A 13309-nucleotide genomic window follows, 5' to 3' on the forward strand; every position below is an offset into this window, starting at 1 on the left:
ATTCTCTATAAATTATTTAAATTTATTAAAAATTCACTTGGAATTCTCTTGAGATTGCCCTTAGAATTTCCTTGCAATTATCATAAGAATTGGCTCCTAATAATTCCCTTTAAATTCTGCCCAGAATTCCCTCGGAAGTCTCCTCAGATTTCTCTTGAGATTTTCCAGGGGTTTTGCTTGAAATTCTTCTCAGAATTCCCTTGAAAATCTCCCCAGAATTCTCGTGGAATTCTTCTCAGAATTCCCTTTAGATACTCCACAAAATTCCCTCGAAATTCTCCTCAGAATTCCTTTGGGATTTCCAAACATTTTCCTTGAAATTCTCCTCAGAGGGATTCTTTTTTAGAATTTTTCTAAGAGTAATCTTCAAATAATAACAAAAATTCCTTAAAATCCTCCTCCGAATTATATTGGAAATCTCTAGAAATTAAATTACAATTCTCAGAATCTATTTGGAATTCTGTTGGGATTGCCCTCAAAAATCCCTTGTAATTCTTCTCAGAATTACTTTGGGATTCACCTCAGAATTTTCTTGGAACTGTCCTCAAATTTTTTTCGGAGTTTTTCTTATAATTTCCTTGGAATTACCTTCAGAGTTCCCTTGGCATTATCCTTAGAATTACCTTGGGATTCTTCTCAGAATTCCCTTGGGATTCGTCACAGAATTCCCTTGGGATTCTTCTCAGAATTTGCTTGGGATTCTTCTCAGAATTCCCTTGGGATTCTTCTCAGAATTCCCTTGGGATTCTTCTCAAAATTTCCTTGGGATTCTTCTCAGAATTCCCTTGGGATTCTTCTCAGAATTCTCTTGGGATTCTTCTCAGAATTCCCTTGGGATTCTTCTCAGAATTCCCTTGGGATTCTTCTCAGAATTCCCTTGGGATTCTTCTCAGAATTCCCTTGGGATTCTTCTCAGAATTCCCTTGGGATTCTTCTCAGAATTCCCTTGGGATTCTTCTCAGAATTCCCTTGGGATTCTTCTCAGAATTCCCTTGGGATTCTTCTCAGAATGCCCTTGGGATTCTTCTCAGAATTCCCTTGAGATTCTTCTCAGAATTCCCTTGGGATTCTTCTCAGAATTCCCTTGGAATTCTTCTCAGAATTCCCTTGGGATTCTTCTCAGAATTCCCTTGGGATTCTTCTCAGAATTCCCGGGGGATTCTTCTCAGAATTCCCGGGGGATTCTTCTCAGAATTCCCTTGGGATTCTTCTCAGAATTCCCTTGGGATTCTTCTCAGAATTCCCTTGGGATTCTTCTCAGAATTCCCGGGCGATTCTTCTCAGAATTCCCTTGGGATTCTTCTCAGAATTCCCTTGGGATTCTTCTCAGAATTCCCTTGGGATTCTTCTCAGAATTCCCTTGGGATTCTTCTCAGAATTCCCTTGGGATTCTTCTCAGAATTCCCTTGGGATTCTTCTCAGAATTCCCTTGGGATTCTTCTCAGAATTCCCTTGGGATTCTTCTCAGAATTCCCTTGGGAGTCTTCTCAGAATTCCCTTGGGATTCTTCTCAGAATTCCCTTGGGATTCTTCTCAGAATTCCCTTGGGATTCTTCTCAGAATTCCCTTGGGATTCTTCTCAGAATTCCCTTGGGATTCTTCTCAGAATTCCATTGGGATTCTTCTCAGAATTCCCTTGAGATTCTTCTCAGAATTCCCTTGAGATTCTTCTCAGAATTCCCTTGAGATTCTTCTCAGAATTCCCTTGGAATTCTTCTCAGAATTCCCTTGGGATTCTTCTCAGAATTCCCTTGGGATTCTTCTCAGAATTCCCTTGGGATTCTGCTCAGAATTCCATTGGGATTCTTCTTAGAATTCCCTTGGGATTCTTCTCAGAATTCCCTTGGGATCCTTCTCAGAATTCCCTTGGGATCCTTCTCAGAATTCCCTTGGGATTCTTCTCAGAATTCCCGGGGGATTCTTCTCAGAATTCCCTTGGGATTCTTCTCAGAATTCCCTTGGGATTCTTCTCAGAATTCCCTTGGGATTCTTCTCAGAATTCCCTTGGGATTCTTCTCAGAATTCCCTTGGGATTCTTCTCAGAATTTCCTTGGGATTCTTCTCAGAATTCCCTTGGGATTCTTCTCAGAATTCCCTTGGGATTCTTCTCAGAATTCCCTTGGGATTCTTCTCAGAATTCCCTTGGGATTCTTCTCAGAATTCTCTTGGGATTCTTCTCAGAACTCCCTTGGGATTCTGTTCAGAATTCCCTTGGAATTCTACTCAGAATTTCCTTGGGATTCTACTCAGAATTCCCTTGGGATTCTTATTAGAATTCCCTTGGGATTCTTCTCAGAATTCTCTTGGGATTCTTCTCAAAACTCCCTTGGGATTCTACTCAGAATTCCCTTGGAATTCTACTCAGAATTTCCTTGGGATTCTACTCAGAATTCCCTTGGGATTCTACTCAGAATTCCCTTTGGATTCTTCTCAGAATTCCCTTGGGATTCTTCGCAGAATTCCCTTGGGATTCTTCTCAGAATTTCCTTGGGTTTCTTCTCAGAATTCCCTTGGGATTCTTCTCAGAATTCCCTTGGGATTCTTCTCAGAATTTACTTGGGATTCTTCTCAGAATTCCCTTGGGATTCTTCTCAGAATTCTCTTGGGATTCTTCTCAGAACTCCCTTGGGATTCTTCTCAGAATTCCCTTGGGATTCTGCTCAGAATTCCCTTGGGATTCTGCTCAGAATTCCCTTGGGATTCTGCTCAGAATTCCCTTGGGATTCTGCTCAGAATTCCCTTGGGATTCTGCTCAGAATTCCCTTGGGATTCTGATCAGAATTCCCTTGGGATTCTGATCAGAATTCTCTTGGGATTCTGCTCAGAATTCCCTTGGGATTCTGCTCAGAATTCCCTTGGGATTCTGCTCAGAATTCCCTTGGGATTCTGCTCAGAATTCTCTTGGGATTCTTTTCAGAATTCCCTTGGGATTCTGCTCAGAATTCCCTTGGGATTCTGTTTAGAAGTCCCTTGGGATTCTTCTCAAAATTCCCTTGGGATTCTTCTTAGAATTCCCTTGGTATTCTTCTCAGAATTCCCGGGGGATTCTTCTCAGAATTCCCTTGGGATTCTTCTTAGAATTCCCGGGGGATTTTTCTCAGAACTCCCGGAGGATTCTTCTCAGAATTTTCTTGGGATTCTTCTCACAATTCCCTTAGGATTCTTCTCAAAATTCCCTTGGGATTCTTCTCAGAATTCCCTTGGGATTCTTCTCAGAATTCCCTTGGGATTCTTCTCAGAATTCCCGGGGGATTCTTCTCAGTATTCCCTTGGGATTCTTCTCAGAATTCCGTTGGGATTCTTCTTAGAATTCCCTTGGGATTCTTCTCAGAATTCTCTTGGGGTTCTTCTCAGAATTTCCTTGGATATTTTATCAGAATTCCCTTGGGATTCTTCCCAGGATTCCTTTGGCATTCGTCTCAGAATTTCCTTTGGAATTTTATCAGAATTCCCTTGGGATTCATCTCAGAATTCCCTTGAGATTCTTCTCAGAATTCTCTTGAGATTCATCTCAGAATTCCCTTGGGATTCTTCTCAGAATTCCCTTGGGATTCTTCTCAGAATTCTCGGGCGATTCTTCTCAGTATTCCCTTGGGATTCTTCTCAGAATTCCGTTGGGATTTTCTTAGAATTCCCTTGGGATTCTTCTCAGAATTCTCTTGGGGTTCTTCTCAGAATTCCCTTGGGATTCTATTCAAAATTATCTTGGAATTCTTCTCAGAATTTCCTTGCGATTCTTCTCAGAATTCCCGGGGGATTCTTTTCAGAATTACCGGAGGATTCTTCTCAGAATTACCAGAAGATTCTTCTCAGAATTCCCGGGAGATTCTTCTCATAATTCCCAGGGGATTCTTCTCAGAATTCCCTTGGGATTCTTCTCAGAATTCCCGAGGGACTCTTCTCAGAATTTCCGGGGGATTCTTCTCAGCAGTCCCAGAATTCACCTGGAATTGTCGACAGAATTGCCTTGGAATTTTCCACAGAATTACCTTGGGATTTTTCACAGAATTCTCTTAGAATTCTTCTAAAAATTCATTTAGAATGCTCCTCAGAATTGTATTGTATTTTTCTCAAAAAAATTTCTCAGAATTCGCTTGGAATTCACCTCAAGATGAGAAATTTCAATGATCAATGTTTTTTGTAGAGCAATATGGTGGACAAAAAGTAAATCTTCCCAGTCAGTTTTTAATCGAATGAGTTCAAATTTTGGGACGAGCGTATGTGTTAGTTTTGTGCTTGGAAAACAAAGGTTTTACGAACCCCCAATGTTACTTACTTGCTAAGCTATCATTTCATTCCCATCTTCATAAGATATAGGCAAAAGTTGAAACACTGCGTTTTAATGTTTAGAAATAGCCTCAATTAGAATTCCACGCCCCAGTTGTATTGATGTTCTAACCCATTCCCACTATCTCATTTGATCGTTCACTAAACTAGTTAAAACCCTTGTTAACTAACCGACGGTGTTTGGCGTTCTTGTTACTAACGTTACGCGCTTCTAACCCTACTGAGATAAACTTCAATTTTAACACATTTGTATTTCTTTTTCCCTTTTCCCACTGTTCTAAAACAATTTCCACACTTCCCCGATTCCTATGATCAAATAAACGTGTTCGAATTAACCTTCATGGTGGTCGGAAATCTGTGGTTACTATGGTTCCTGTTCCGTTGGCTCATCAACATCCACATGCCTACTACCACCACACTAAATAAAACCATCTTTATGACCACCATTTTGGATTGGCTAAATCGCGCTTACCCCGTTCCGTTTCCTCTGATCGACAACAACCCCAACAAACGACCGACCAAACCGCTTTCCGCGTTGCTCATCTGTGTGCGTTTGGCTCTGGCGCTGCGCTAAAATATGCTAAATACTACTACTACACACGCAAACCACCCCGTCACGTGTTTGCAACATTTCATTTTTGCTGGTGTGTTTGTGTGCGTTTGTCTTTACGCCCTACTAAAATCGAACCAAACGAATCAAACGAATAAACGACGCCAGGGCGAATTTATGTTCGACATCCGGCAGCAGGAGAAAAATCTAATCAAGGCGGCCAAGGTCCTCGGGGAGAGCAAGTCACAGCTGCACACGCGCGAAACCACCGCCAAGACGAAGGTATTTATCTCTATTGTGTCGTCAGTGCACACTAATATACACAAGAACATTAAACGGCTCATGATATTCAGTATCGTACATACAAACACACACTCATATAACTAAATATGCAGGAAGTAAGCAGGCTTTGTGATTGTGTGTTGCAGTTAACGCTGAGAGTGTGAGTGCTTTTCGGCTTTTAGTTTGCGGTTTGTGAGTGTGTGCGCTTGCGTGTGTGTGTGTGTGTGCGCGTGAAGAAAAGGCTGCGTGCTTTTCAGTGTGCGTTTTCATTATCGATGGAATTTGAACATATTTTTTTCCGTGTGCGAATTTTAACTCTATTCTTCATATTTTTTAATCGTGTATGTATCAACAATGACTGTTCAAATATTGTTTTGGGAAATCGGTGAGATTGAAGGCTCTTCATAACTGGTGCGAAGCAGTAAGCTTAGGGAATTTTCAGGACCAATTTGGAGAAGTTTATGGAAAGATTCAGTTACCTTTACGACAATTTTGAATAGATTTTTTCCCTTTCGGGTCATAATCATTGCGACCAATACATTGATAATTTGTGATATGTCCGTTTTCTTTGTTTAGTATATGGTAGTTGTATTCGATTTCGATACAGTTAAATCATACGTACTTGCCCATACATAAATTAAGCAATCGACTAAATTTTCAATAGCGTCCAAAAATATCCATAAGTACCGTCCCAATTAAGCGTTCATCTAGATAAAATTGATAAATAGCAGATTTTTAGCGATGGGCCCAATCTTAGATCCAAAGGTCAACATTAGAGACATTTCCCCTATTCCTCCAAAACTTCAATGGAATCATTTGTTAAATTTCTGCTCAGGAATGAATAATCAGGGTTATTCTGCGTAGCGAATGAGGTGATACGACAATTGTCACCTCGCAGTCACATGACTCTTCTCACTCTATTCCGACAGTCGACTCGGGTGACGTGAGAGGTTCATTCTTAGGTGAGTTGCAAAGTGACTCGGTGTTCATTCGCCGAAATGTCAGTTTGCTTTGTTTTTCGAAAAGAGCCTACGCAGTTTTTGTAGGTTCATTTATCAGTTTAATCGCAGGTTTTTATTTTTTACTATAAACATGCGTTTCGAGTCGTATTCCATGTCAAACAAGGTAGATTAAAATATTTTATTTTCTTCTTAAACATAATCCGCGTTCAAATGTTCGAAATCATGCATAAAAATATCATTAAAATGAATTGTAAATGTTCGGTCTGTGCTAGACCCTTTCAGTTTTAGCTGTTTGTTGTTTTCGATTGCGAGCGAAGATTTTTTTTCCGATCGTGTTTTTTTTTTAATTATTAATACACTGGAACCTTCATTTACGAACCAAACCGGCGCGGCGGTTCGTAAATCGAACCAGACGTAACAAAAACCCACACACCAAAAAATTATGAATTTTAATGGTGATGTAAATATCCATGCATGCTAAAATTGAAGCATGTAAACTTCCTTTTCACGTAAACTAGCAACTTGCTAGAAATATTGCTTACAAAGATGGATGGTTGCATACAATATTTAGAATATTCCATTATATGGCTCATAAATTTACACGATTTGTAATGTGAATTTGTATGATATGTGACGCTCCATTTATGTGCACTACTACTTTTTCGAACCGTGCATTACTTGGGATTTATTTCATAAAAAAGTTTTTCGAAAATATTATCAAATACCCCACAATATGGGTATTTTTGGTATCGGGGTGACGTGCACGGACCGGACATCGATGTCTGGGGCCGTTTTGAAATTTAAGATGGCGGCTTCCGGTTAGGGAAATACTACCAAATCACTCACAATATTGGGTATTTTTTAAAATCTTGGTGACGTGTAGGGACCGGAAAACCATGTCTGACGCCTTTTTCAAGCTTCCGGGTGGAGAAAAACCTTGGGAATTCTGTGAAAAACATCTCAATGTGGGTATTTTTGAAATCTTGATGACGTGTAGGGACCGGAAGCCTATGTCTGGCGTCTTTTTCAAATTCTATATGGCTTCCGGTTGGGAAAAAACTCGGAATTTTTGTCAAATATCCCACAATATTGGTATTTTTGGAGTCGGGGTGACGTGTAAGGACCGTAAATCGATGGCTGAGGCCTTTTTGAAATTCAATATGGCGACTTCCGGTTAGAGAAAAACTGCCAAATTACCCACAATATGGGTATTTTTGGAATCTTGGTGACGTGTAGGGACCGGAAATAGATGTCTGACACCATTTTAAATTCAATATGCCAGCTTCCGGTTGGATAAAAGCTGGGAAATACTGCCAAATTACCCATAATATGGGTATTTTAAGAGTCTTGATGACGTGTAGGAACCGGAAATCGATATACGAGGCCGTTTTGAAATTCAAGAAGGCGGCTTCCGGTTAGAGAAAAACTTGAAAATTCTGTCAAATTCCTCTCAATATGGGTATTTTTGGAATCTTGGTAACGTTTAGGGCCTTGAAACCCATGTCTGGCACCATTTTGAAATTCAATATGCCAGCCTTCGGTTAAAGAAAAACTTGGAAATACTGCAAAATTACCCACAATATGAGTATTTTGGAATCTTGGTGACGTGTAGGGACCGGAAATAGATGTCTGAAGTTTTTTTGAAATTCAATATGGCGGCTTCCGGTTGGAGAAAAGCTTGGAAATGTTGTCAAATATCCCACAATATTGGTACTTTTGGAGTCGGAGTGACGTGTAAGGGCCGGAAATCGATGTCTGCGGCCATTTTTGAATTCAAGATGGTGGCTTCCGGTTGGTGAAAAACTAAAAAAATATGTCAAATACCTCCTCTATATGGGTATTTTCGGAATCTTGGTGAAGTGTAAGGACTGGAAACCCATGTCTGACACCATTTTGAATTCAATGTGCCAGCTTCTGGTTAGAGAAAAGCTGGGAAGTACTGCCAAATTACCCACAATATGGGTATTTTTGGAGTCTTAATGACGTGTAGGGACCGAAAATAGATGTATGAGGCCGTTTTGAAATTCAAGATGGCCGCTTCCAGCTAGAGAAAAATTTAGAAATTTTGTGAAATACCTCACAATATTTATATGTTTAGAGTCAGGGTGACGTGTAAGAACCGGAAATCGATGTCTGGATATCTGAGGCCCTTTTAAAATTTAATATGGCATCTTCCGGTTAGAGAAAAATTAGGAAATGCTGTCATATTCCTCTCAATATGGGTATTTTTGGAATCATGGTAACGTGTAGAGACTTGAAACCCGTGTCTGACACCATTTTGAATTCAATATGGCGGCTTCCAGTTGGAGAAAAAATGGGAAATACTGTAAAATTATCCACATTATGGGTATTTTTGGAATCAAGGTGACGTGTAGGGACCGGTAACCCATGTCAGACGCCATATAAATTACATATGGCGGCTTGCGGTTAGCGGAAAACTGGGAAATTCTGCCAAATTCCCCTCAATATGGGTATTTTTGGAATCGTGGTGACGTGTAGGGACCAAAAACCATGTCTGACGCCATTATTAAATTCAATATGGTGACTTCCGGTTAGAGAAAAACTGGGATATACTGCCAAATTAGCCACAACATGGGTATTTTTGGAATCTTGGTAACGTGTAGGGACCGGACATCGATGTCTGAGGCCGTTTTGAAATTCAATATGGCGGCTTCCAGTTGGAGAAAACTTGGAAATTCTGTCAAATACCCCTTACTATGGGTATTTTTGGAAACGCGGTGCCGTATATCGACCGGAAATCCAAGCCCGGTGCCATTTGGATATCCAAGATGGTGGCTTCCGGTTAAATAAAAACTGGGATATTCTGTCATATACACCGCCTTATGAGTATTTCAGGAATCTTGATGACGTGTTGGGACCGGAGATCGATGTCTCCCGCCTTTTTTGAAATTCCAGTTACAGTTGAAAAATACTATCAAATACCCCTCAATATGGGTATTTTTGCTTGTTGTGATGTGTAGAGACATTTTGAATTCAATATGGTGGTTTCTGTTCGAGAAAAACTTAGTTCTGTCAAATTGAGGGGTAAATATGGGTATTTTTGGAATCGGAGTGACGTGTAAGGACGGAAGACCCATCCGTATTTTTCTATTTTTCGGTATTCGGAAGCCACCAAATTGGATTTCAAAAGGCGTCAGACATTGCCTTCCGGGCTCTACACGTCACCTCGATTCCAAAAATATCCAGTATTTGACAGTGTTTCCAAGTTTTTCTTCTACCGGAACCCACCATCATGGATTTCAACATAGCCTCAGGCATGAATTTCCGGTCTCTACACATCAACACAATTCCAAAAATAATCATGTTGAAGGATATTTGACAGCATTTTTATATTTTCCTCTACCTGGAAACTGCCATTTGGATTTCAAAAAGGCGTCCGATATGGATTTACGGACTCTGCACGTCACCCCGATTCCAAAAATACCCATATTGTAGAGTATTTGACAGAATTTTCAGGGTTTTCTCCAACCGGAAGCTGCCATCTTGAATTTCAAAACGGACTCAGACATCGATTTCCGGTTCTCACATGTCTGCCCAACTCCAAAAATACCTATATAGTGGGGTATTTGACAGAATTTCCAAGTTTTATAGTTCACCAATCGGAAGCCGCCATTTTGGATGGCAGAAAGACATCAGACATAGTTTTCCGGTCCCTACACGTCACCCGGATTCCAAAAATACCCACATTGAGGGGTATTTAACAGAATTTACAAGTTTTTATCCAACCGGAAGCCGCCATATTGAATTTCAAAGAGGCGTCAGACATCTATTTCCGGTACAACACGTCATCAAAATTCCAAAAATACCAATATTGTGCGTAATTTTACAGTATTTCCCAGTTTTTCTCTTACCGGAAGCCGCCATATTGAATTTCAGAGAGACGTCAGACACGGTTTTTCGGTCCCCACACGTCACCCCGACTCCAAAAATACTAATATTGTGGGTAATTTGGCAGTATTTCCCAGTTTTTCTCTAGCCGGAGCCGCCATATTGAATTCAAAATGGTGTCATACATCTATTTCCTGTCCCTACACGTCACCTTACCCATATTGAGGGGTATTTGACAGAATTGTCAAGTTTTTCTCCAACCGGAAGCCACCATCTTAAATTTCAAATTGACCTCAGACATCAATTTTCGGTTCCTACACGCCATGCCGACTCCAAAAATACCAGTTATGTGGGGTATTTAGCAGAATTTCCAAATTTTTCTCCAACCGGAAGCCGCCATATTGAATTTCAAAATGGCCTCAGACATGGGTTTCCGATTCCTACACGTCACTCCTATTCCAAAAATACCCATATTGAGGAAGCCGAAGAAACAAAAAAAAATTGATTGAAACAAATTTAGAAATAATAGGGTTAATTACCCCATTTCCAGCCTATTAAGCACAACCTGCACTTAGTATTTCATAATCTAGCGCAGCTTAGTACCAAACTGAATGTTATTATTACTGATGGCTTCCAAATTTATTTACCTTTCCATACGTACCATAAGATTTGATAAAGAAAAACCAATCGTTGAGATATTGTCAACAGTCTAACACTGCTTCTTGACACCAAACTCGGCCTACGGATTCTAAACTCGGCCTAACGCATTGAAACGCCATTGAAACGCAAATGAATTCACTTCGGCCTATCGGATGAAGATAAAAATTGATGCGGTCGGAGCACTTCTTTTGTTTTTGGGAATAATGGGCGCCAACCTTCATATCACGCGTTTTCATTGACTTCGTTCGTTAGTTTATTAACTAAAGTATCGTACCAAACGCATAATTGACTTGTTAACTCTGAAATCATGGATTTATTTGAAGTTTTCTGCTCCATAGGCCCAAAATGGGCGATTAGGCCGAAGTAGTTCTCTACCCTACATTACCGAAAACCGCAACCATCGCTTATAGAACTCTACACTGAGGTAAATCGACTTAAGAATTTAATAAGACTCGACTTATGAACGACAAATATGAATTTCATAAGCGCGACTTATGAAAGGTTTTCGTCTAACATAACGTAGCTTTTATAAGCCTTTAGCCATTCAATTTTCCTAAGCGTTGAAAGACGAGTGGTCAGCACATGAGCTCCGTAATCTCAACGTCCATGGTCCGGTTCCAGTCTGCTCCGTTGGATTATTTTTTTGTCGACATTATTTTTCATAAGGCAAATCCATGAAATTCATATCGATTTCATGTGGCTAAAATTCTTAGGTGGTTCTTATGGAATTCTTACGTTATTTTGCCTCGGTGTAAGGTTTTCCATCCAGTCGACTGTTGTCACTTAAAATCGTCACTTCAGTACGACTTTTGTCACCGAAATACGACTGTGAGAATAAGGTGAGAGTTCACCGGGTTCATCCCAAGTGACTTTTCTCACCTCACTCGCCAGCTGGAATCGGGTGACACGAGTGACTCGAGTCACCTCACCTCATTCGCCACGCAGAATAACCCTGAATGTTACCATGCTGCTGCGTGAATTTTCCTTCAGATGTCACTGCTGTTCTTAATGGTGAAATCTACCGGAAATTACACTTAAACTTAGTTCAGTTAATTGTTGACAGAGGGCAGTGCGGTCGAAACATGTATGGTACCTCTATATATGCAGTTAGATTGACAAAGCAGGGACTCCTCCTTTTTTTACATATTCTACGGCAAAAATACTTGCCAAGCTCCGCCCCTGAATGGGAAATTTAATTGCATAAATAAAGGATCCAATTTTTTTTTTTTTTTCAGGGCAATGTACTATATTTTGTAGTCTGTGAAAGGGAAAACAAATATTGTGTCGCATCAATATACATGGCATGTTGAGAGATTGAGCTCGTGAGTGAAAATGTTACTCTTGATTTTTTTTTGGCTCTCTTAGGATTGATAGTAAAGGGGGTAAACATGTATGGAAAAAATATTTTTTTTATTTAATTATAAGCTTGTGTAACAATGATATCCGGGAAAAAATAAACGACAAAGTCCCTAACTGATTATTTATTTAGGTTGTCGTTCACTTTTTTTGACCTGAATATGCATAGAAAGCGAATTATTCCCACTTCTTTCAATTTATATAAGAGGATTTTCATAAATTCCTACCAGCGGAACAGCGCCATCTCTGTAGAAAATGGTCTGATATGATGCATTACTTTTATTTATATTAAATCACATATGAATTGCATTGGAATACTCCATGGAATTCCTACCAGGCTCTCATAAGAATTCCTTTTGAAATCTCCTCAGCATTTCTTTGGAATACACCTTAGAGTTATTGAGGAATTATTAGCAGAACTTCCTTTGAATTCTCCTCATAATTTCCCTGAAATTGTATGCAAAACTCCCCTGGAATTCTCTTCCGAATCCTTTAAAAGTTCTCCTTAAAACTCACCGGGAATCAGAAAGTCTTCAGAGTTACCTTGGAAGCATTCCATAGATTTCGCTTGAAGTTCTAAGTACTCAAAACTAAAACGGAATTCCAGTCTGAATTTCTTTGGAATTCCCTTTATGTTTGCTTCAAAATTCTTCAGAAACTCGAGGTTATGCCATGAAATGCCAGAATCATTCATATTTACTTCAAGCCCTAGAGCCTGATAGTTTTTCAAGATCCACTGTTTAAATATTTGCTTTCAAATCTGGGATCTTGGAAAAGTTTCAAGATCCGACATCGGAATCTTCGTTCCAGATTCTGGAAAAAAGTTCAATCTTGGATTATTATTTTTTTAAGGTTTATGATTTTGAATATTTTCTTAAGCCCTATAACAATTTCGTGTTTCAGAATCTGATAAATTTGACGCATGATTTTAAATTAATATCACAGTCTTGAAGATTCTTCTTATTCCGGAATCTATACAGTTTTAGAAGTGTAGTGTCTTCTGTTAATTTTTTTTTGGTTATTGAGCTGGAGCTGCGTGACAGCTTAGTTTTCAAGACTTGACCCATTTAAGCTTAAAAAGCTCCTACTTTTGGCCATTTTTAAAATAAGGGTGGTCCTCAAATTATTGTTGTTAAAAAATTAACTTTTTTTATTTTAGAAAATAAAAACGCGTGTTCTTAAAAAAGTTATAGCTGAGATGATTTCAAGCTAGTTTGCTGAAGAAACATTTTTTCTATCTCTTACCGTTCTTATTTTGGAGCAATTTTTCTGGATTTACTTTAAATGTTTTCAAATTTTAGAACAATAAATGATAACGTTAAGAGATAGAAAAAATGTTTCATCAGCAAAGTTGCTTGAAATC

The 13309-nt window shown here is 39.3% G+C and overlaps 1 protein-coding gene across 6 annotated transcripts in view; it reads left to right on the forward strand.

Annotated features, from left to right (window-relative positions):
- Positions 1 to 13309, forward strand: part of mbc (myoblast city) — a 130608-nt gene that overhangs the window by 109215 nt on the left and 8084 nt on the right. For 4 of the 6 annotated variants that reach the window (XM_065218178.1, XM_065218179.1, XM_065218183.1 and 1 more), the window contains exon 6: positions 5006 to 5119. The exons of the other annotated variants lie outside the window; for them this stretch is intronic. In XM_065218178.1, the coding sequence (XP_065074250.1) occupies positions 5006 to 5119 (114 nt within the window). The remainder of the gene's footprint in view (positions 1 to 5005; positions 5120 to 13309) is intronic. 6 annotated transcript variants of the gene reach the window in all.

The sequence above is a fragment of the Ochlerotatus camptorhynchus genome, unplaced genomic scaffold, assembly GCF_037179485.1.
Source record: "Ochlerotatus camptorhynchus isolate MF236.1 unplaced genomic scaffold, CSIRO-AGI_Acam_v1.1 ptg000084l, whole genome shotgun sequence".
In the NCBI taxonomy this organism is placed as follows: Eukaryota; Metazoa; Arthropoda; class Insecta; order Diptera; family Culicidae; genus Ochlerotatus; species Ochlerotatus camptorhynchus.